General features: G+C 29.3%; 2 protein-coding genes and 1 pseudogene across 4 annotated transcripts; 2 read left to right on the top strand and 1 right to left on the bottom strand.

The window, feature by feature from the left end:
- Positions 1-9,517: 9,517 nt before the first annotated feature.
- LOC149518499 (GDSL esterase/lipase At5g45670-like) lies at positions 9,518-12,029 on the top strand. The gene is made up of 5 exons (XM_089762310.1): positions 9,518-9,829; positions 10,051-10,175; positions 10,932-11,177; positions 11,267-11,510; positions 11,615-12,029. The coding sequence occupies exons 1-5, from the start codon at positions 9,574-9,576 to the stop codon at positions 11,824-11,826; spliced, it is 1,083 nt and encodes a 360-aa protein (XP_089618436.1). The 5' UTR covers positions 9,518-9,573; the 3' UTR covers positions 11,827-12,029.
- A 3,730-nt stretch (positions 12,030-15,759) lies between these two features.
- LOC149518498 (GDSL esterase/lipase At5g45670-like) lies at positions 15,760-18,189 on the top strand (annotated as a pseudogene). Its single transcript, XR_016342900.1, has 5 exons — positions 15,760-16,213; positions 16,309-16,433; positions 16,634-16,876; positions 16,973-17,213; positions 17,320-18,189. The product of XR_016342900.1 is annotated as a GDSL esterase/lipase At5g45670-like (transcript).
- On the bottom strand, positions 18,124-19,869 carry LOC111286227 (uncharacterized). 2 transcript variants are annotated; one of them, XM_022876101.2, is made up of 3 exons: positions 19,664-19,869; positions 19,369-19,507; positions 18,124-18,740 (listed from the first exon to the last, which is right to left on the bottom strand). In XM_022876101.2, the coding sequence occupies exons 2-3, from the start codon at positions 19,496-19,498 to the stop codon at positions 18,364-18,366; spliced, it is 507 nt and encodes a 168-aa protein (XP_022731836.2). In that variant the 5' UTR covers positions 19,499-19,507; positions 19,664-19,869; the 3' UTR covers positions 18,124-18,363. The 2 variants fall into 2 exon arrangements, with proteins under 2 accessions (XP_022731836.2, XP_022731835.2); XM_022876100.2 differs by having other exon boundaries at positions 19,369-19,534; positions 19,664-19,867.
- Positions 19,870-25,168: the final 5,299 nt, after the last annotated feature.

Genomic DNA, 25,168 nt, shown 5'->3' with positions numbered 1-25,168 from the left:
CCATAGTAACAGATAATGACAAACAATTTAAAAATCCAAGATTCAAAAAATAATGTTCAAACCTCTACATTGATCTAAGATTCATGTCGGTTGCCTACCCTTAATCCAATAGACAAACAAAGGTTGCATATAAGATAATATTGAAGGTCCTAAAAAAGAGGTCAAATGAGGCAAAGGGAAAGTGGGTCAATGAACTCCTCAGAGTACTATAAGCCCTGAGGATAACCACAAAGGTCCCCACAAGAGAAACCTCTTTTCCACCTAGCATTTGGAATAAATGCCATAATGCTTATTGAGATTGATCTCTCGAGCTTAAGAGTCAAACTAGGGTTAGAAGAAAGAAATAAAAAGGCCCTAAAGGTCGAGCTAGATTTACTTAAAGAGAAAAGAGACATGGCCTTAACCAAAATAGCAATTTATCAACAAAGGGTATCCAACTATTACAATAAGAGAGTCTAATGTAAAAATATTAAGAAGGGTGACTTAGTACTTAAGAAGATTGAAGCCTTAAGAATTAACGGCCAAAGTGGCAAACTAGCTCCAACTTAGGAATGACCTTATGTGGTTGAAGACATTGTCCATGACACTACTTATAAATTACAAGACATGAATGGTAATATCTTGCCAAGGGCATGGAAGGCTAACAATTTAAAAGTGTATTATTAATAGCTCAAACTAAGCCAAGCTCATACTTGTAATCCAAAAATCAATAAAGCAATAATGATTATGTTCACTTGATAATGATCATATTCACTACTAGTCCTAAAACAGTGTCGTCGACCTGATATTTTTTACCTAAAACTTAAAGTCAAAATATGATAATGTTTGTTTTAATCTTTGGTCTCAGTCTTCAACCAACCTAATGCAATCCCACCTAAGATTTAACTTTGGATTATTTTGAATCAAATCAAATATGGATTTTCAAGTTAATTTGAGATATTCTTGAACACTTAAGTGAATTTTAAGTTCACTTGAACCGAGCAAAAACTTAATTTTGGATTATTTTAATCAAATCAACTATTAGCTAAGTAATTTTGAATCATCTAAGCTAAGTCCACAAAACTTAAGCCACAAGGTTATCCTATGAATAGTTAACTAAGCTTAAACTTGAAATTTAAATTAAACAAGCAAAGGGAAAGCAAAACAAGACTAAAACTTGAAATAAACAATTCAATTTTCCATTAGTATCAATAGGTCAATACAAAAATTATCAATTGATAGAAGTTTTGTAAAGTGACTTAATCCAAGGTCATAATAAAAAACCTGCACTCATCTTTAAGCAGAAATTTACAAAAATTAACAAAAAAAAAAAAAAAGCTTTAAGCATTAGTAACCCCAATAGCAGTAGCAACATCAGCTGGTCTTTTCTTATCTTTAGGGGCTAGCGTAACTTTGAGCTTGGCATCTAGTGCTTCATCTTTTTCCTCTTATTTTCTTTCTTTTTCATTGGAATGGTATAGAAATGGCCTCGATATGATGTTGTTTAGGTCAATATCAGAAAGGTTGAAGTTGAGGTTGGTAAATTTAAACTACACCTCATTTTTTGCTAACTCAAATGTATTGAGGACATTATCTCTAGAGAATTCCACTTAGAGCCTAAAGAATTTTGCAAAGGCTTTAAACTCTTCGATGACTTTTTTTTAGCTCTTTTTTCTCTTTTTTTCTAGCCTCGAGCTCGGACCTCAACTTTGAAATTTTAGCTTAAGCATCACCAAGTTTTGGCTCAGCCTATTCCCTGATGGACTCTGCTAAGGCTTTCTTAATATGCATGCTCTCTCTTGGTTATTAGCTCATCAATTTTTTTTCTTTGCTCAACTTTTTTTTTGTGGGAAGCATTGAGGCTAGACTTCACACTATTCAAAACATCTAAGCTTTTCTTACATTCTGCAGCCAAGACAGTCATATCTTTTTTAACTTTAAACAAGTGAACCATAGCTAAATAGGCATGGTGGAAAACTTGGTTGGTGTTGTCAATGAGCTTAACATGGAGTTTTTGGTAAACTACATAAGATGACCTTAGACTTCGCAAAATAAAAAGCAAAGAGTAAAGGGAAAGCTAAGCTAAAGTTAAATAATACATACTGTTTGGAGAGACCACGACCTTGTAGAACCTTATGGCTACATCGAGTTTTTTTAGTAGGTTGTCACTAGAAATGTACTTTAAGCTAGTACAAACTTTCTCCAAACTAGGTCTTAAAACCCTGGACTTAAGATTTTTCAAGGTAGACGAAAAGGCTTCGATCTTCAATTTTTTTATGGAAAGGGAGCTGTTAAAGAGAACTCTCGGTATACAGTTGTTTTATATTCTTTGGTGGTAAGAGAATGTTGAGCTAAGTAGCTTGGTTGCTTATTTATTGTTGGATTGATGACTTTATTCCTTCTCAAAATGGGGTAACAAGTTGAATATTTTTACTTTAGACCTTCTTAAGTTTGGGCTCACGTTGAAAAAGAAAGAAGTCAAAGTTTTTGTTGGTAGACATCTCTATAAAACTGAGCTAAAAGTTAAAAAAAAAATTAGACAAAACAAAGATCCTATGAGGTTACCTCATACTTATCCTAGTACTTTTGTCTCATTTATTACTTTAAGAGATATCAGCTCATAGACATTTATGACGAGCTCCCTTTATAGATGTACTCCATTATTTTATCCTGATCTAAACGGTCCAAAAAAAAAATAGTAAACATATCTACAAAATTGCCAGGCTCATTTAGTACCTTTCAAGCCTCAACCTCAACCTTGATCTCATTATCTTTATTTTTTTTTTGTTTTTACAGACAGAGGAAAAGTAACTTTCAATTCTTGATTGAGCTCGGATAGTCGATGAATAGCTTTTCATTAGGTTGAGCTGTGATGTAAAACCACCTCTTATCACTAGGGTGCTTTTTAATATAAAAGAATTTCTTGAACAAATAAAGGTTGGAAATAATATATAAATGTTGACAAAGGATAATAAAACCTACTATGTACTGTATAAAGTTATGGGTGAGCCAAGTGATTGTTAAATTATAAGAATTGAAAATTGAAACAAATAAATAAAAAAGTGAGAACTTAAAATCGTGCACAAATAAATCTCAATATACCAAAGTCGATGTCATTCCAATTTATCTATGACATGATCTGAGGAGTTCGATATTAGTACACTATACCCTTCCTCAAAAAAGTGAAAGTTCATTCCCAGAGCACGGATATGATGAGTTGAACACATATTGGGGTAGTCCTCAGGATTGGCCTTGCCTTTTAGTTCTTTCATCATATCATTGGGGATCATACCTAGGTTGTAAAAGGTATATATAGGAACCTCGAGCAATTCATCTTGCTTCGAGAAACTCCATTCCTCGTCATCACCTTTTTCGGTAAAAGTATTCCCTTCATCCTATTCTTCCTCAAAACCATTCCCATCATCAGAGCCTTTACTGTCAGAAGACTCAAACTCCTGAGCAAGAGTAAGATTCTGAATTGGAGAATGACAAAAAGCACCATGACCTCATAAGAAGAAGAGGGAAGAAGAGACTCTTTAAGAGAATAGGTGATGTCAACAAAGGTTGACCGAAGAGGAATAAAAGAAATTATAAGAGCATTTGTTAGAAAGGGAGTAAAAGAAGAAAAAGCTTGATGAGGTTGGACCCTAAAAAGAGGGAACAACTGAAAATGAGAGAAGGTTAGTTATAAAAGACATACCAACCTAAGAAATAAGGAAATGGGGTGGATTTTCTAAATCAAAATCTATCTTAGCATAGTTTTTTCATGTTTAAAACTCACTTTTCTCTTATCTAAGCATTCTCATCAATCTATCATTACCCTTCTTTGGACATAAGGTTGAGCTAATAGGCTATCTTGTGATAGTCTCGACCTCCAATGATTGGTTGGACTAAATCATCCTCATCTTGCCTGAGTTGGCCTTTTTAGGCTCTACCGTGAAACTCTTAACTTTCCTAAAGCTAAAACTAGAAGACATGATAAAGAGAGAACGTACCAAAGAAAATAAAGAGAATGGATGAAAAGAAAAGAACAGTAAGGTCAAAAAAGATAGAAAGCTTTTGAAGTAAAAAAATTCAAGTTGAATAGAAAGTAAAAAAGCAAAATCATGAAAAATGAAGGCCCCAATAGCCCTTTATATAGCCACACTTGATATAAGATAAACAATCCAGATTGTGCCATATGTCAGAACATCATTAGAGGGTATCTTTCGCCTTTTTTGCTTTAAATTTTGTCATATAAACTATCTTTTTCCTCATATAATGCAACCTCAACCATTTAACCTGATTAGATTGGCTAGACCAAACAAGTCTCTAGGTCAAACTGATCTAATGATTTGGTACTCAATTCATCACCAAAGTTTAAACAAAGATTCAAGTTTAAGTTTTTGAAAAAACATTTAAGTCTCAAATCAACTAGACGAAATTTTTAACCCTTCTAAACCTCTCTTTCTAACCTCGAATCTTCCTAAATAAAAAAAAAAAAAAAACATCTCAACAACTTTCAAACCAGCCATACATTTAACCCAAAGCACACGCACAAGATCATAGTCACATCAGGTACATACATCATAGCACCTAAAGTCAAAGTAAACAATAAATAGTCACTTGATGCTGGCCTCCATACCGACCTCAACCATGGGAGATTGGATTCTTTGTGGCCCCCCTTTAAGCTGGCCAACCTGTGCAAAATGAATTAACCACACCCAATCGTCTGATACTCGGACTGCTTAGTGAAGGGACAGAATGTTGAGAGTATTTAGTGGTCTAAAGTGCATGAGTCTTTTTTCTCATTAGAGACTCCTAGCAGACAACTAAGGGCATTTTAAACATTTAAGCCAACCTAACATGTCAAGTTGGCCTGTTCAGTGCCATATCAGCTCGACCACATCATTATTATCCCTTATTGGTCCCATCTCTCATGTATAAATATAAATATCTAAGTATTATCATCCCAGGTTCCGTCTTGTCTCAATCATTTATTCTTCTCTCCTTCCGACCTCTTTCATTCTGATCTCTGACTTGCGCATCGAAGTGCAAACGCAGTGAACACTCCCTGCCTTTGCACCTAACCGCTCTATTCTCTTTCTTATCATTCTAGGAGTATCCTCACGTCGGAGCTCGGCATCAACAAGATTCATGCCTAATTAGAATTTTCATTCTCTTACCTTTACTTTTTTAAAAAAAATCTTTTTTATGTATTTTTTTATAATTTTTAATTAAAATTTTCTTTTTCTTTTTCTTTTAGGTTTTTAAAAAAATTTGAGACAAAATCCAAAGGTTAACCCCATATTTAGGAAGTTTTGAAAATATATATTAAACTTTTTATTCAAGTTTGAAAAAATAAAGCTTGTTTAAAATATGGATTGAATCTGAGGTCCAACATGACTGGAGCTTAACTTGATCTAATCTCTTTTTTATTATATAATATATATTATTATTTATATTTATATATTATATGTTACATAATTTATAATATATAGAAAGGATAAATGTGTAATATTAAATTATTCATATTTTTAATTTCAATAAAAAAGATAAAATTACTAAAAATTAAATAAAAAATTATAATTTTATTTTTTATTTAAAAAATTATTTGGATGAACATGAAGAAGTCTAAATTGTATCATTTAATAATTTGGGAGGAACTTAGATAAAATTTGAGACTCTAATTTTTTAGATCGGAATGTTGATCCCACTCAATGACTTCTTTACTAGGAATAACATGTTGACAACAATCAATTTGGTTATACATAAAATTTATAAAAGGCAAGTAAGATTATGTGATGCCATAAAACTATCCATGAATTCGGTAAGGCCTGGTTCACCCATGAAAATTTAAACTACGTTTATTATATTAAAATATTAAACAATATTTTCGTATTAATATTTTAATATTGTAAAATATATTTTATAATTAAATTTAAATAAAATATATTTAATTTCATATAATAATATCTTTGTCAGAGATCCCAACTTCACAATTTATGTTGAAAAATATATGTTCTAATTGAGTTTGTCCCGCATATTTGGCAAGTAGCTGGACCTATAAACATTTCTATATAACGTTAACAATTGTTATGTTTAAATAATTTGATCTTTAATTTCTATATATATATATATATATATATATATTAAACATTAAAAAAACTTAATTGGCTTTAATAACAACCAAAAAAAACCTAATACCGTATACAAGTTTAGTTATTAATAAATAAATAAATAAATAAATCTGCTCTTACGAATCAATCCCACCCTTTTAACCTAGAGCGTATAGCTCTTGGGACGTTCGGCAAGCCCCAAACAACTCCACATATGAGCCACAAAATGGGAAAGCTTTTGTTGATTTTGCCAACTCTCCCACTGTGTCGCCATACCGAATTTGCCATATTTACTCTAGATTTAGCTTTACGTGAAACATTTTGGAAAACTGCTTTCTTCAATTCTATTGGTTAAAGAAAATATAAAAATAAATTTACAAATAATTACACCAATAAAAAAATTATGAATTAATATATATTAAATATAGTATATATAGAGTCATGTCTATTTTATTTTTTTATTTAAAATTATTAGAGATTAAATTTTTGTTGTTAAAATGAATAATCTTTCTATCAAGACAAAATTTTTTTTAATAATGGGATTTGAACACTTTACCTCTTATAATTAGATTAATGAAAAATGATTCTAGCCTTGTAATTTTAACATTAAATTGGATTTTCTTGTATCGACCTACAACCATATTTTACCGTTCCTTTAGATATATTGAAATTAATTACTCAAAACCAAGTCAGTATTTCAAGGTTGGGCGCCCCAAGTCATAGCTCTTTCCCGGCCCTCTGAAACTATAAGGAGTACTTTCGTGTATAGGTTCATAAACAAATTATTTTTTAGAGAACTCATAAAGAAATTTTAAATTAAATTCTATGGTTTGGTTTGGGAACCCGTTGTCTACTATATAGGTCCAGCGTTAAAAAAGAAAAAATTGAGTCGGAGTTATGAATTAGTTCTTTTTCTTTTTTTTTTCTAATTTCTATCGAAATCAAACTAATGGATCTAGCTCTCATTTGTTAATTATACTTCCTTTCAATTAATTTGCAATAATACTTTATTAATTATACTTCTTGCTTAATTACTTTATAATAATTAAATTTGATAATTTGTATATACATATTATATCTCATATTGTATCTGACACATGTATATGTGTCATGTCTAGTGTTGTATCTGACACATATAATGACACCAATAATTAAAATACGATTACGATATGAATTATAAAACATATTTAAATATTAAATACGAAGATAATATATTTATTAAATATGTTATACGTAATACGATACATTAACATGTATATAATTAAAACCTTTTAAATATATCACAAATAACACAACATGACACGTATAAATACAATTAATACGAATATTTCATGTATTACATACGTTTAATCGTGTCAATAAGTGTAAGACATAAATAATGTCATGTCAAAATTTGAGTCAACATGAATAAATACGACACATTTATTTTAAAAAAATTTATATATAATTTTTTATGTTATTTTTATAAAAATATTATCATATCATATTTAAAATGATCAAATATAGCAATAATACTTTTAATCATCATTTAAATTTATTAGTTTCACAATTTATGATTACCTACGTTGATGATTGATATACTAAAAGGTAATGAACAAAAAAGTTCTTAGAGGAGGGGAGCTCAACCCATAATAGAAAATTTGAAATGAACTCCACAAAATGCGTAGAGCATAAACCCAACATTACCGAACTAACCTTTTGGTAATAGATTTGAGTCAAATTAATTTCACATAGTTTACTATATGGTGTTTCAAATGTGAGAATGAATTAATAAAATTAAAGTAATTGTATAGAAAATACAATCCACATTCAACATGGTACAAAAGAGGTTTTAATTTGAAAATAAAAAATTGAGATTTGAATTTTTAAACTTACTAAATGTTATTTATTAAAAATATATAGTGAGATTAAAAATATTGGTGGAGGTGAGATTGATTATTGTAACAGTGATATTTAAATTAGTGATAAGATATATATTTAGATAAAAAAACAATTGTGACGATAAGATAAATTATAATGAAAAAAATAACTATTCAACGTATTAGAATAAATTAATAAATAATTTAAAATAATAATAATAAATGTTATTTATTAATTTATTGTTTAATAAAAAATAAAAATAAAGTTTATTTATTATTTTATTATATAAAATAAATTTTATTTATTAATATTATTTAATAATAAAAAACAAAATAAAGAAATAAGTTTATTGTTTAAGGGATATTTTGGGGTTTTAGCTAAAAGTTGAGGGACAAAATTGGGAATAAAAAAATAAACTTGCGATCAACCACTAGACTAAAAAGATCCCATGGCTAATTACCATCCACCGCACCGCACCGGAGATCCATTTGGATCTTAATTGGTCGATCGACACTGAAAATGATGGTAACCAGATTCTTAACGAGGTTTGATTGCGTTCAATTGCATCCAATTGTAGTTTAAAAATAATTATATAAATTAATTAAGTTAAATTTCAAAAATTTTATCTAACACCTTTTAAACAAGGTTAAGTTCCCTCTCCCCTCTCCCTTGTATATTATTTTTTATATGTACATTTTTATCTCCATTTTATATGTGTAGAATTTTCAATTCACACGTATAAACAAAAAAATAATTGTAATGTGTTACCTCAATCTCATATTAGAATATTTTAAAGTTTTATTATAATATATAAATTAAAATTAAAATTTATATTTGTGAGATGCTTTTTGTAATACAAAATTATGAGATTTTTTATCAAAGTAAATAATATCTCATAAATTGAGTGTGAATTTTCATAAATTATAGTAAAGTAATCACCTGTAGAAATAAGTTAAGTGTTATATCATGATAATTAAGTGTTATATGATATAAGTTATTTTTAGAATCTCAATATTTGATGTAATCTTTTTTTTTTTTGTGATTTTAAATATTTTGTAATCTCCGTCAAACTTTAACAAAGGAAATTTGTAATTTTCTAATTCTATATCAAAATATTACAAAGATTTATTATGATATATAAATTAAAACTTAAATTTTTACTTGTGATCCCTTTTTATAAGATAAAATTGTGAAATTTTTACATGAAAACGGATAATATTTTATAAGTTGAATCCAAATCTTCACATATAAATATATTAAAAAATATTAGAAAAAAGAGTGATGGAGTTGATCTTAGTTAAAAGGTAAATTAAGAGTTGAAGTTGGAAGCAGTGCATAGCCACCTAGCATTAAGGTCTCCCTCTTAATTTTATTTATAGTTACCAAATGGTAGACTGGATCTCCATAATCTCTTCCATACAAATCAAAGCTATAGGAGGAGCTGGACTTTGACTTACAAATTCTGTTTCCATAACTAACTCATGATTTTCCCGAATAAAATATCTGGCACATGTTCCTTACAACTCAATTTGTTTTTCTTTCACCCCTATATAAAGTCCTTTTTGGTCTGTATCCTCCAAGCCATCTCCCCTCCTCCTTCTCACCTTTTTCTTTTTAAAATTCTCCTATTTCTTCAATGGGGTTTGATAGGCTTCTTCAGTCATGGTGGCTGCTGTCTATATCATTATTGGTACCCTTAAACTTGCAAAACTGGGCGAATGCAGAATCCCAACTGCCCTGCTACTTTATTTTTGGGGACTCATTATCCGATAATGGGAACAATAATAACCTCTTAACGTTGGCCAAAGTGAACTATCCGCCATACGGGATTGACTTCCCGAAAGGACCAACGGGAAGGTTTAGCAATGGCCGAAATATGCAGGATGTTATTGGTTTGCCTCTCTTCCCATCTGCATTCAAACTCTTTTTATTTTCAAGCTTAATTAAATATTTTTCTCTTTGGAAAGATGAATGGACTAAGAAAGAATTATATATATATATATATATATTCATCACACTGCATGCCTTTATTCTTTGTAAGGTGGATATGTAACATTGTCCACTAATATTCTTTGAATAATGTTTTTTTTTTTTTTTATATACATGATAAAAGTTGAACTTCTGGGTTTCAAAGATTCTATGCCTCCCTTTGTCAAAGCGAAAGGGGTAAACATTCTCAAAGGTGTGAATTATGCCTCTGGTTCCGCAGGAATTCGTGATGAAAGTGGAAGGCAACTGGTAAATTTCATAAGCAATATTCATCGTTGCCATAATGTTTATCTATTCTTTTCATTGACTTTGAGAAAAAACAAACCTTAGTAGCACTATGGGTTCCTTGTTGAGCTAACGTGTCAGCTATAGGCAGATCCATGCACCCTCAAAAATTGGAAAATAAAAAAAATTAAAGGAAAATTTTTCCATGATTACTGTTAAATTTTTTTACAGACATCTTTTTTTTTTAATAAAATTAATATCGTCATAGTTTTATATATATTATAAGTAGATATTTTCAAAAAAAAAAAAAAAAAACTTGAATCTGCTGGTGACATCAGCCCAGATATTTGCCTCCTTGTAAGGATGGGTGACTTTGAAATCTTCAAACCTCCCAGCAGCATCCTGCACTCCATAACAATGGGAGAAAGAAAACGGTTACTATTGTTTTTCCAACAAATAAGGGACTTAACAGCTGATGCATCAACTTCAAGTTCCATTTTCTGATAGCCTAATTGAACTGCTAGATTTCGCTCAAAGAATAAATTTGCCAATTGCATATCTCAATAATTTATTTAGACCGTATCGAGCCTCCTGACTCAAAATTGGCCGATTGATAGAAAATTATAAGATTATTTGAAAAATTCTCTTCATTTTTGGCCATAAATTAAATTAGTTTATCTTTTCAATAATTTGGCTTCACGTTGCTTCATATATATTCATACAAGAATTACAATATCCATGATATTTAAAATATTATTATATTCCTCTGATCATTTGCAGGGTGCTCGAATATCCCTGAACGAGCAGATAAAAAATCACGGAATTATAATCAAAAGAATCACTAGGATATTAGGGAATGATTCATCAACAAAGAAGCTTCTAAGTCGATGCATTTATTCGGTTCAAATTGGCAGCAATGACTACATTAACAATTATTTCAAGCCGGAGTTCTACAACACCAGCCGCCAGTACACTCCTGAGCAATTTGCTGCGGTGCTCGTTCAACAATACTCACAGCAAATAAAGGTTAGTATTTATTTTCTACCATATGAAACCATTAATCATTCCCTTAAGAAAAGAAAATAAGAGTTTTGTTAACTGATGTTTACTACCAGATTTTGTACGACAATGGAGGAAGGAAGTTTGGCTTGTATGGACTGGGGCTGCTTGGTTGCACTCCAAATGCAATTGCAACGTACGGAACCAATGGCTCTCTCTGCGTAGACAAGTTAAACAATGCTGCCACCCTTTTCAATGACAGACTTTTGCCACTTGTTAAGGAACTTAATACGAATCTAACCGATGCTAAATTTAGCTATCTAAATCCTGCTCCAGATCCAGTTGTTCTTACAAAATTTGGTAAATAACTTGATAACATTATTATAATGTTGCTTTTCTTTTTTATTGAATGATCAAGAAACTTAAAGGGCTCTTCCTTAATTATTTTTTCTTATGTTTCACAGTGACGAATGGTTCATGCTGCACAGCTGGGGGCGGTGGCGGAGAGCTCTGTATTCCTCATTCAAAGCCATGTAATGATCGAAACCGATTTGTGTTTTGGGACGGAGTCCATCCTACTGATGCTTTTAATGAGGCCTTAGCCAAAAGTGCTTACGGGACTAATTCCTCCACCCAAGCTTACCCATTTAACATTCAGAAATTGACAGAGCACTAAGCCTATATCAAATCATGGTCTATAAGATCATGTTCTTAATGAGATTTAGGAGATGGGAAAAATAAACACACGCACACAACTAGTGCATGTACCTTTTACTTTGTTTTATCCAAAATTTAAAAAAAAAATAAAACAAAAACAAAAACGAATGTTAAAAGATACAAAGGAAGTCTCTAATAATGAAAAAAGATGTTTTCTTGTGTATCATGACCAGTTGATAGCCTACCCACTGAGCAAAGTTGTCCTAACGTCGTGTTAACTCAAATAATTGATGGCCCAGTCGCAAAGCTATTATCTGCTTGGCTGCCCCAGCAATAATTTAGGAGTAAAATTTAAGAGTAAAAATTTAAATACAAAGGGGACATATATATATATATATAAATATATAAGGTTTAAAATTTTAATAATTATATATATTTAATAAAATTAAAAATATTTATTTATTTTTATATTAATATAAATTATAATATATAATATAAATATATAAATTTTAATATTTATATAAAAAAATATATGAATTGTCAAATCCCATCGGCCTTCACTTGACGTTGACACCTTCTCATTCTACACCTATCAATGATCCGTACGTCTCATATCATATCACTCTTGCCCTATTTGCCCAAGGTTGGGCATAATCCATTCTGAAAGCTTTTGTGGTTGCAAGTTATTGAAGTTCTAACGCTAAAATTTCGATAAAGTTTTTGGGTTTAGGATGTAGTTTTACATGATGAAAAAGAATTATTTTTTATCAAAAGTAAAAATGAATTAAATATTTAACAAATTAGTTATAAATAAATTATTTATTTATTAAATTTAATAAATAATTACGAATAATTTTTAAATTTTATTAATTAAATAAATAAATTACAAATATACAATAACGTAATAAAAAAATTTTAATGGATTAATATTATTTGTATAATAATTTATATTAACACAATGAATCTAATAAAAAAAACCCACATTTATTTAAATTGATTTAGGATTTATTTGGATAGATAGTGAGATTATTTTTAATGAAATTAAAAATAACGATAATAATAAATTTAATTATTATGATGATAAAATTAAAATTTGTAATAAAATATATATTTAAATGTAAACGTAATGATGATATTAAAGTAAATTATAATGAGAAAAAAATTATCATTAAAAATATTAGATTAAAATTTATATATAATAAAAATTTAAATTATTTGATATTTATAAAATTAATAAATGATTAAAAATTATTTTTATGTCAAATAATATATTTTTTAAAAATTGATAATAATATATTTATATAAATTAAAACTGAATAAAATAATATTAAACAGGTAAAATATAAAAATTAATTACTTTAAATATAAATAAAAAAACGATGGTATTATAGTAAATAGTCCAGTTCAGTCGCTCAGTAGACTATTTTTTACCGGTAGAGAATTATTGCTCGATTGCAGTGGAGGATCTTAATCACACTGCACTGATGGACATCCAAACGGAGTACAATGGTACGATTACACCAAAAAGACAAAAATTTTCCTCGCACCGATGCTGCACGTGAATTTAAATGGAGCCTTGGTCTCTATCATTCGATAGTGAAAATGGGCAATAAGTGGGTTTCTCGATGAGCGGGTGTTTAGGGGCACTTGTGTATGCGATTAAGGATATAAATAATATATTAATGTTTATAATATATTTAAATTTATTTAATCATTGTTGAGTTAAATTAAAATTTAAATAATTTAATTTATTAAACGAATTAAATTTAAATATTATAATACATATTTTAAGTAACTTATAAATTTAATCAAATTTTTATATTTTAATTATTTTAATTAAAATTATTATTTTATCATATTATATATATATCAATTCAAGTTTGAGTTAAAACACAGATAATCGAGTTTAAAGTCAAGCATAGGAATCAAGCTTTTTTCTTATTTGATAAATGAGTATAATCAAGTAAATCAATTTTTATCTCAAGTATAATTCAAACTTAAAAATTAAAATTTGATCGAGCTTGAATCAAATTTCGAGTAATAAATTTTGAATTGAGTTTTTTATTGTATCGATTGCACCTCTATATATGACTACCTATAGTATTACTCTTGATCTTTTATTAGATATAATAATTCGTATATTTATGTCATGTAAAATATTAATAATTCATGTATTCATATAGTGTTTTACATTAAAATTATATATCACAATTCATATCAACATGAAAATATGAAATATATTTTTTTAATTTTATTAAATTTATTATGATTTTTATTAAAATTTTAAATCGTGTTACTTCATGTCTTTTATTCATATTATTTTTGTATTGTATTATATTTTAAATTATTAGATCTACTTTTTAGATATAGTATTTTAGTCCTACTTCAGTGCAGGGTTTTATGTTTTTATATTTATTTTCTTAGCAAAACTTAAAAAATTAAAATACATGGAACTCTTTTATATTAATTGAAAACGAATTCTAATGTATTTATTAATTTTGTTAACGGGAATGATAATTAGGGTAAATTTTCGAGATATGAAAAAAAAATTTTAATTTTCATATTTTTTAATCTTTGGAGATATCTATAAAGACCTTGGTTTAACATAATCCGCCTTTGATTGATAGTAGATATATCTAATACTAATATTTTAATAGTACAATGTACAGATTATTTTTACTTATTTAAATGTATTTAGATATGTAATTAATGCTATTTAATCACTTAGATGTTCAATATATATATAAACTACAAATAATATAATTAAGATATCAAAACATAATAAAATTAAAATTTTTAATTAAAGAATTAAAAAATTAAAAATATATAATAATATTTGAAGAAAAAATATCTAAAAAATTTATATATAAACAGTGTTATTGAGTACCCCCAATAAAATGTTAGATTGAAAACTAAGAGTTGGACCACTTTAAATTAATTTTCTTCTATTTGTGTCATTTTCATGTTATGCAAACATTTGTATACACTTGCAAATTTATATAATTTTAAGATAAGTTTTATTTATTTGGAAAAAATAATAATTTTAAATGTTTAAATAACATGCATTATAATTTCTTGCATGTATTTTTTTTGCATGAATTTTAATAATTTCTTGATTTTTAACATTTATAAGATTTATCAAATTAATTTTTTTACTTGTTTTAAACTTTACATTTGATACAAAATTGTTTTACTGTAAAAACTAAAATAAAATAGTTTTAAAATTTTAAACAATTATTTTAAAAATTTGTTGTAAAAAAATTTTAATGAGAAAGTGTTAATTTCCATTCATAGAATTTTATAATCAATGTCAAAAGTTTTAAAAAACTTTCTTTTTGCTTTTGCTAATTATGTTTCACTTCGACGAAAAAAAACCAACAATACTATAAAATAATTAAATTATAAAAACTTAATTTCAAATAAATAAACATGATTTTACTTTTATATAAAATAATTATGTTAAAATTAGTACTACATTTTAATAATTTGGCTTTACTTATATATTTAAATAAATAAATAAAAGAAAAACACAACAAAATTAACGATTAAAATAAATTTTTACAATCTTTTCTAAATAAATAAATAAATAAAATCAACAAACAATGCCTCAATAATTAAATCAATATTTTTTTACCTTCAATCATCAAAATACTTCAAAATAATTGTTATTGTGTTAAATCGATCTTCTTCCTCCACTCCAACATCCATGAATTATCAAAGAATTTCTATAAGATCCATGTATACACTTTGAAACAAATAAAATATTTAAAGTTTTCATAAAAATTAAAAAGACAAAAAAAAAACATTAATTTTAACTTTTTAATATATGAATGCATATATTACAAAAAAATAATAATAAAAATTTTACATCTCATATATAAAATGGTTATAAAAATATAATAAAAAATTTTGTATATCTCATAGGTTAAAAAACCATTTCTTTTTAAGTATGAAGGCTGGAAAAAAGCTAGTACGTCTATAGTTTAACACATTTCCTTCTGGCTAAAGCTTATGTACGTTGTTTCTGCCCTGTTCCTTGCCTCAACTAACTTTCTTCCTTGTTCCTACCTTTCATCTCTCTCACCTCTTTATATTTCCTTTATCTTCTGCTTCATTGTTGATCTATCTTTCAAGTTTCGTCTCCTCAATGGCTAATTTGGCATCTAAGTGTCAGCCATGGTTGCTTCTGCTCGTTTCCTTCTTGTTAGTCTCAAATATTCAGAACTGTTCCGATGCAGAACCTCAGGTGCCCTGCTACTTCATCTTCGGGGACTCATTGTCGGATGACGGAAACAACAACAACCTTGCGACGACAGCCAAAGTAAATTATTCGCCTTAGGGGATCGATTTTCCTAAAGGACCCACCGGAAGGTTTACTAATGGCCGAACCATGCAGGATATCATTGGTTTGCCCTTTCTTCCCTCTGTATGCAAAATATACAGCAATTATTTGGTATCGCATTACTATTTACTATCTATATATTAATATGTATAATGACAGTTCAACTAGTGGATTTACAAGAATTTATTCCTCCTTTTGCCACTTCAAGAGGCAAAGAGATTCTCAAAGGTGTGAATTATGCATCTGGTTCGGCAGGAATTCTCAATGAAACTGGAGAACAACTGGTAATTATCCTGCATCGCAGCATTTATATTTCACACTTCACAACAAATAACAATAAAATTGCACCTGTTCATGTGTCAACAGTGTGTTTATCACTATATTATAAAAGCAAAAATGAAAAAACAAAAAGTCGGCAGCTAAATGGAGTATTATTTCAACGTTTAAAAATTGAAAATTCTTTTCCTATATTTATACTGGGCAGGGTGATAGAATAAGCATGAACATGCAGTTAAGCAACCACCAAATTATAATCTCAACAATTGCTGAGATACTGGGAAAATGTTCAGCTTCAAGGCTTCTAAGCAAATGCATATATGCGGTTCAAATCGGCAGCAATGACTACATTAACAACTATTTCATGCCAGAGTTCTACAACACCAGCCGCCTATACACTCCAGAGCAATATGCTGCATATCTCATTGAACAATATGCAATGCAAATAAAGGTTGAAATAATAGGGAAAAAATGGGCTTAGATTGTGATATTGAGAAAAGAAATCCCAGGCTTGACAGTGTTTTTTTTTTTTTTTTCTTATCACCAGACTCTATACAATAATGGAGCAAGGATGCTTGCCCTGTTCGGAATTGGTTCGATAGGTTGTACTCCAAATGCAATAGCTGTGTACGGAACAAATGGCTCGGCTTGCGTAGAAAAATTGAACAATGCTGCTCAACTTTTCAATGAGAGGCTTATATCACTTGTTGATGAACTCAATAGCAATCTAACCAATGCTAAATTTACCTATTTAAATCCTTCTGGAACTAGCTTTGCAAACTCACTCGGTAATGTTACTGCTTTTCTTTAAAAAGATAATATTGGAACTTCATTAATATATAGAATGAAAAACTTAAAAAGGTTTATTCCTTTATTTCTTTTTCGTGTTTCCAGGTTTTAAAGTGACAAATGCTAGCTGCTGCGAAATAGCGAGTGATGGAGAGCTTTGCGTCCCTGATTCAGATCCTTGTGCTGACCGAAGTCAGTACGTGTTTTGGGACGCTGTCCATACTACGGAAGCATGGAATTTGGTCATCGCAACAGAGGCTTACAGTACTCAATCTAGTACCGAAGCTTATCCCCTTAATATTCAGAATATGGCACAGCTGCAGAGCAACAATGAAGGAGATACAATTTGTCAATGGAGTGTCCTGCGAGAAAATTCTCGTAAGACAACGTAATCTGATTCAGTCTAATCTGTTAGTTTGAATCATTGTAACATGTCTAATCCCAGTCCCCCGTCTTAGAAATAAAGAACCATGTTTCAATAATTGCTTCATTTTATCTGAATGAATCTGAAAGTCAAGGATAAACAAAGTTTACAAGATGTGCATGAGAATGAGAAATGATAGAGTAGAGAGCCCATCTGAAACTGTGGCGCATTCTGAATATAGGAGGGCAGATTTCCTGGTGAAGCAACAGGGAAGTCTCCCGAGTGGTCCTGCAGTAATTGTAAAAACAAAAAAAAAAAAAAAAAATTCATGACCAGAAGCTTCTCTCAGCATAGAAGGGAAGTTGCAACTTTTCCCAAACTTGAATAATTTATCGTCTAAAGCGACAAGGAATAACACTGTTATGAGTTCATTTTTCACCTAGTTCTTGAGAGGAAAGGTAGAGAACTTCTTAAATAGATAATGAGAATTAAAAGCCAATTCCCCCAACTTGAGCTAACCATTAAATCCAAATACAAACCATACATGCCGTTAATTCACTGATTTTATAAAATGCCCTGTCAGATAATTAAGCATCTTTAAATAAAACAAATATGGAACCTGCTTTTCTCAAAACTACCACATAGATGTTACAACCAAGTATCTAGCACAAGAGTGTTCTATATGGTAAGTTTTCTACAACCCATACATGATGAGAAAGCTCATGTATACGACTAGTCTTCTAAATCACATACAGGATGAGAAAGCTCGTTGCTACCCTCACAGATCAAGTATCAAAACCAGAATAGATGCCACTGTCCCGGAGCAACCTCTTCTCTTCTTCAACATAATTCTTCCCCCTACTACCCTGACCAAGTTCTCTTTTCCGCTTCTCCTTCTGTGAAAAAGAAACATTCTGTTTCTCTTTCCGTGTTTGTACATTAGCCAGCTCCTCAGCATCCAATATTGCAGCTCTTGTTTTCTGTCTGTCTTCAAAAGATTCTTTAACCTCCCTGGTTTCACGACTTTCTTTGCCAGTTGACCACGACCAGTCTGGCTTCTCTTTTGGAGGAGGTACATTTAGGACAGATAACCCTCCCTTATAGCCATGTTGCTTCAATGCTTCAAAATCCAAAGCAGCACTCTTTTTTTTACCAGACTTTGCTGCACATATGTATTTAAAGAAGGTAAACCAGGAATGCCTTTTCTTTGGTCAGAAATACAAAGAAATATATTTCAAGAGAAAGAACACTAAGGAATATTCTGCAATCAATAATCATATTTCAGTTGATATGACTCAAACCTCACCAGGACACTGTTCATGCCAATTTTAGAGAAAAAAAAGTTTATAATGCTCAGACTCAGGTGTTATTGCCGGGTGTGGATATGTATTGAAGCATTCAGTGAGATTTTTGTTTAGTAGGCACAAGAGAGAACGTCAAGTAAACAAGCAGTATTTCCTTCTCTTATGATAAAATCAATATGGCTAGAGGCATCCTATTGTACCTTTGTTGCACAAACTTTTAATGGAAACAGCAGCAGTACCCTCTAGCAAGCAAAATTCATGATTCTGCTATTTCCAACAACCACGCTTTCTATTCTGGCAAAAAGTACATGCATACATACATACATACATTATCATAATAAATATAAGCATTCTTCAACTTCATGATGCCACTACTAATAAACACAATCATTCTTCTTTTTAATCCTGATTTCAGTATCTACAAGTGAAGGCAGATATCCATTCCATTCAATTCAATAAAGTTTTCGATAGAATAAAAAGTACTACCTTGGAATGATTTCTTAGACTTGGTGTTGGGAGGTCCATCTTCAGCTTCAGCTTCGGAGTCGGAATTTGAACATGAAGATTCATCAGAAGATGATGCCTCGTCATCATTCCATGGCATTGCCCTCTTCATCGCATCAAACTTTCAGAATCCAAAAAAGAAAATTGCCTAAATTGGGACGTAATTATTGAGATTAAGAATTCATAACTAATACCAACAAACAAAATAATGAAAAAAATTCATAATAACAAATTAAAAAATTAAAGGAAAAGAAAGAAGACAGAGAATTAGCAAAACCTGATTATTATGATTGGGGGGACTGTCGACTGTTTAGGGTTTTGAGGGGCAGAGGGATAATACAAGTTTGAGATCATTTAATCGTTTTCCGCTCGAGGTGAAGCGCCTTCACGTGGAAAACGACGCCGGTTGGAACATAACACATTCATTCCGAAATATGAGTCTCGCGCGCAAGAGCATTACTAACAACATTTTTCACAACCAGATATTGTACAGCATGATGACGCAGTTGAAAATGACAAAAAGAAAATTATGTTTTGTATAAAAGAAAAAAAAGAAGTTATTTGATGTGTGAGAAGTTTACCAAGTCTTTTTAAAACTAAAAGATATAAATATTTTTAATTATACTTTATTATTGTAACTATAATTTTATTTTTAAGTAAATTTATGAATTAAATCGACGCTTGATTAATTCGTGATACCAGCACGATCAATCATCTTAGTATTAGTATAAACTATAGATACAATAATTTGACATAACCACCATAAAAAATGTTCACTTATAATGGTATCTGCTAATAGATACTAATATTTTGACACCAACGACGGACAACCATTATGCGGGTAAACGAAAAAAATAAATAAATAATGAAATAAAAATAGATAAAAAAATATATATATGTGAGAAAAAATATGTTTAAAAGAAAGTAGTTGCCTTAGTACAAGTGTGTTAAAATTTTCCAAGTAAAATTAATTAAGAAATATTTAAATTTTATGTTAAAGAAAATTTGTATCTTTTATTATATTTTTGTAAAATCTAATTTGAATTTTGCATCGATTCATAAACTCGTAAGAAAGTTATTTATAAGTTGAATGGTAGGCTAGTCAATGGAGTGGGTCGCTCGACCATTTAAATTGTTATTTTTATTAATAAAAATATTTTTATTAAAATAAAATTTTAAAATATATTTTAAAATATTTTAATATTTTAATATTATTTTAAAAAGGCTTCATTGAGAATAAATGTATGGAATGGGCAAAGTCTTGGACAAAACCTTTAAAATATAAACGGGTTTAGTTCGAATCATAAACACATTTATTAAATGGATAGTTATTTTTAATATATGTAAAACAAAAAGATAAAATCATAAATATCCTTACTTACATATTTTATTATTATTTTATTTTAATCTTTATGCAAAATTTTAATTAAGTTTGTGTTACTTAACTTGTAAGACCAATTTAATTAGGGATTTTATTTGTTTGAAATTTCATCCACAAGTTTCGCACTTGGTTATGATATCAATGGTTAGGATTAGAATAGTTCTTATAGTTATTAGATAAAAAATCTCAATTAACTAAATATCCAAATAAATAAAATCAAATAATCAATCCAATGCAAATAAGAGTTTAGGTAAAATATGATGATTTTTTTTCTCTCTTTACATTGAAAGCATCTCTCTCTAAGTTAGAATTCTCTTTGAGTTTTTTTCGATCTTGGTTGCTAGGGTATTAGGTGCTTCTACCCAACCGTTTGGAGTCTTTTACTATTTTCGTGTTGTTTTCGAGTCAATTTTCTTAGATTTTATTTTCTTGATTTCTTGTTCCGTTCTTTTCTTAAGCTGATAGCAATGGATCATAAGTGAATGACTAGGGTCTCTTATTAGGATTTGCATGTTTCGTTGTTTGGTAATCTTAGTAGAGTTTAAGGACAAATGGATATCATAATCACTCCACTGACGAACCTCAGGCCATAATCCAAAACCTAATTATCATTTAAAGTTAGGTTTAAACTTGTATGGAGGAAACAGAGGAATTGGAAATCATGCTGGAAGCGAAAAAGGATGAAATCAAGAACACTACAAATTAATAAATCATGAAAGCAAATTAAATTCATGCAAAATAAAAAATAAAAAATATCATGCAAAAAAATCAACTAAGAGCATGCAAATAAAATCATACAAATAAAACAATAAAAATCTTACTAAAGGTTTTTTTCTTTTTTCTTTTCCTCATCATAATTAACTCAATCTCAATTAAATAAAATAAAATAAGAAAATAAAAAAACAAAAACAAAAAATATAAGAAAATCAAATCAAATTAAAATTGAAAAATAATAAAAAAAACCTATAATCGGGTAGAATCTGGAGTGGGTCAACACATAGATCCTATAGGTTCTAAAACAATGTTGTTTTTTGTTCTAATAAAAGGAAAAAATCTTAGATTTTCTTTAAAACAGCTTCCCCCATCTCTTTCTAGATTTCTTTCATTTGCCCTTTCTCCAAAACTCCACCAGAAAATCCCACTGTCCAACCAAAAAAATAGCAAAATCCGACACTAAAAAACTCAAATGGTGTCAGAAAAATTCAACCAAAACCTATAACCCAGAAAATCTCAAAATCCGACAGTCATGAAAATCTTTTAACCCCCATAAATCCATTAAAAAATTAAAAAAAAATCTAAATTTTTTTTGAAAAAACCAATAAATCAAAACAAACCCAAAACCTAGAATTCCAAACAGAAACCCAGCCAAAAATTTCAAAAATTTAGATAAATTCCTCAAAGCCTAGAAATTCAAAATAATCCTAAAATTTCACAAAAAACTAAAAACTCAAATCCATAAACTCAAAATCAAACTGGAAATCAAAATTAACCCTAAAATCCCAAAATTGCAAGAAGATCATAGAATCAAAAACCAAAGAAACTTGAAACTTTCTCAAATCCCAAAACAAAATCCTAGAGCCTTTTAAGACCAAAAACTTTAAATTTAAAGACCTAAACCCTAAAAATTTAGCCTTAGTTGATTGTTTGAGATTACTAATTACTTGCTGCTTATTATTTGCCTTATATTCACATATCGAGGATTTTTTTTATAGGGGTTCAATCCCTTTTGGTTTGGAAAGTTTTAAATACAACCAAATCTAGGAGAATTTTTTAAGATTCACTTGTTTATGTTCTTCCTTTTTCAGTTGATTAAAGTTTAAGTTCTTAGATTTCCATGACTGAATCTATTAAACCTTTCTTTTCACAAAATCACCACATTTTCTGTTTGCTGACCATTTTTTTAGCAAAAAAAAAAATCGTAAATAATAAAAAATAAAATTAAAAATAAAACCAAAAACCAAAAACAATAACATAAAAATACATTAAAAGCATTTTTGGGCTTTTAATTTTAAGCTTTAAATTCAACTTTGAGTTTTTGATATTTTTAGGCTTACAATTTAATTTGACCATTAAGGCCCAATTTTAATTTTGTAATCCATCTTTATGGTAAAATTCAAAGCATATTTATTGTATGAAAAAATTCTTAGACAAAATAAGATGTTTACAATATCAATCTATAGAAATAGAAAATGGAGAAAATAATGGAAGAGACGTGTTTTTCTAAAGTCATGTATTGGATTCAAATCCATAACCTGCCATTAAAAATGCAAACCAAAGGAAATGCAAGAAGATTATAAGTGTATTAAGAAGGTGATTGACATAAATGAGCTTTTTTTTATAGGAGATAAGGGTTAGGAAGTGTTTCTTAAGAGTCAGAGTTGAGATTTATGTAAAGAAACCTATTAAGCCAAGGTTTTAAGTAAGGCTGAAGTATGAGAGATTATCTTACTTTTGTTTTAGGTGCGAGAAGTTGAGGCATGCAAAAAAGATATGTGAAAAGCATAATGCAAATGATGGAAACAATGGAGGATGGAAAAGGTATAGATCATGGATGAAGGCATCACCTATAAGAAAAGGAATGAAAGCAAGAACAAAATTTGGATGTGATATGAGAAATGAAGGATATATTGAAAAAGAGGGGAAATGATGATGCATGGGGAAAAATGGAACACGAAGCACATGATAGAGGAAATGGATGAGAAAAATGAGAGATGGTTAGAAAATTAGCTACAAAATGACAAGTTAACATATAGTCAACAAATAAAAGATTATGAGAAAGGTTAAAGGGCTAATCAAGAAAAAAGGTGAAAAAAAGAGAAACAGGGGAATAAAGGTGATCAAAGCCAAGGAGATCAGAGCAGTCATCTAATTCCAATCCTCGAATATTCTTAAGTAAAAGTATGAGTCAAGGGCTAAATGAAAATGTAGACTATGGAGCCAGAGATTCTCATAAAGGATGAAAGCATAAAGAGTAAAAATGAAAAATGGATTGCATATGTTGGAAAGAAAAATTGCAGTAATAGATGAAGAACTAAGGAGATTAGAAAGGAATGAAATGGGTTAGAATAAGGAATATAGGTTAGTAAACGTTGAGAAAATGATAAAATGAAGCATAAGAAGTGATCGAAGATAGAGAAAATATTTGAGTGTATAGTAAAATTCTTACTTGAAAAAGAAAGAGATAAGAATAGGAAAGATGAAAAAAAATGAAGGGATTGAATGATCAGATTGAATAAAGAATATTAGCAAAAAAAATTAAAAGTCTTAAAATTAAGAGGATGATGAATGATGTTGTGGGAAAATAATATAAGTACCAAAAGAAAATATGGATAAAAAATGCTAAAGGGTGGAGATTAACCTATAATAGGTTCATAGGGGAAAAGTCATATCAGAACAATGAAGAACAAACTAGAAGTGTGTTGGGTGGCATGAAAGAAAGGATAAGGGATAAGAAAGTGTTAAAAAAAAGGTTAAAGAATAAAAAGGGAATGGAGCTGAGGTGATATTTGAAAAAAAATAGGTTAGTGAAGGTGGTTGTGAAAGGGGATAAACATTATGAAAAAATGTTAAAAGAAAAAAAAAACTATAGGGTTGGGTAGCTGTCTTATTATAGCCATTAAAAAATCGTGATTCTAATATCCTAGATCTGTCAAGGGATAGGATCACCCTCGACAATTCAAGCTTTCTATGAGCTAAAGAATAAACATGATCCAAAACTTTTCTTTTTAATAAAAACCAAAAACAAAGAAGAGAAGTTAGAAAAGTTAGAAAAGTTAATAAGAAAACTAGAGTTTGATATTGGGTGAAAGTAAAAGAGTTGAGTGGTGGATTGGCGTTATGGTGGAATGAGCTTGTATAAGTGAATATTCATAGAAGTTACAAGAATTTGATAAATTCGAAAGTAAAGATGAGGCCAGTGGGACTTGCTTATCAAATTTTTTAGGTGTATGGACCAACAAACTTAGAGGAAAGGCAAGAATTATGAAAACTTATCCAAAGAAAAAAAATGGAAAGAGAAAGCCCTTGGATGTGCATTGGTGACTTCAACAATACTTTACATGTGCATAAAAAAAAAAGGGAATGTAAAAGTAAAAAAAAATATAAATGGCTTTAGGTAAATGATAGAGGAATGCAATTTGATTGTTATGGGATACCAAGAGTATAAGTTTACTTAGATCAGTAATCAAGCTAATAGGGCCATTAAGGAAAGGATAGATAAAGTATTAGTTAATGCAAAATAGATGGAAGTATTTCCTAAAACACAAGTTTTCAATCTCCTTATGGTAAGGTTTGACTATTTTCCTATAGTGGTAAACATTAACTACTATGATAATAATGTGCCTAAAATGTTTAAGTTTGAAGTTATATAGACTGAAAAAGAATAATGTAGGCTAGTAATAA

This window comes from Durio zibethinus, chromosome 6 (genome assembly GCF_047325235.1).
Source record: "Durio zibethinus cultivar Kanyao isolate XHJ-2024 chromosome 6, ASM4732523v1, whole genome shotgun sequence".
NCBI classification, from domain to species: domain Eukaryota; kingdom Viridiplantae; phylum Streptophyta; class Magnoliopsida; order Malvales; family Malvaceae; genus Durio; species Durio zibethinus.
Note: the sequence above shows the minus strand (reverse complement) of the source record. Positions and strands in the feature narration are given on the sequence as shown.

Bases quoted from the DNA above. Each gene is read 5' to 3' on its own strand.
- LOC149518499 (XM_089762310.1), top strand. From the start codon at position 9,574: ATGGGGTTTGATAGGCTTCTTCAGTCATGGTGGCTGCTGTCTATATCA. The intron at 9,830-10,050 runs GTTTGCCTCTCT...ACATGATAAAAG, and splicing joins AAATATGCAGGATGTTATTG to TTGAACTTCTGGGTTTCAAA. The intron at 11,178-11,266 runs GTTAGTATTTAT...GTTTACTACCAG, and splicing joins AATACTCACAGCAAATAAAG to ATTTTGTACGACAATGGAGG.
- LOC111286227 (XM_022876101.2), bottom strand. From the start codon at position 19,498: ATGAAGAGGGCAATGCCATGGAATGATGACGAGGCATCATCTTCTGAT. The intron at 18,741-19,368 runs GTAGTACTTTTT...ACATATGTGCAG, and splicing joins GTCTAAGAAATCATTCCAAG to CAAAGTCTGGTAAAAAAAAG.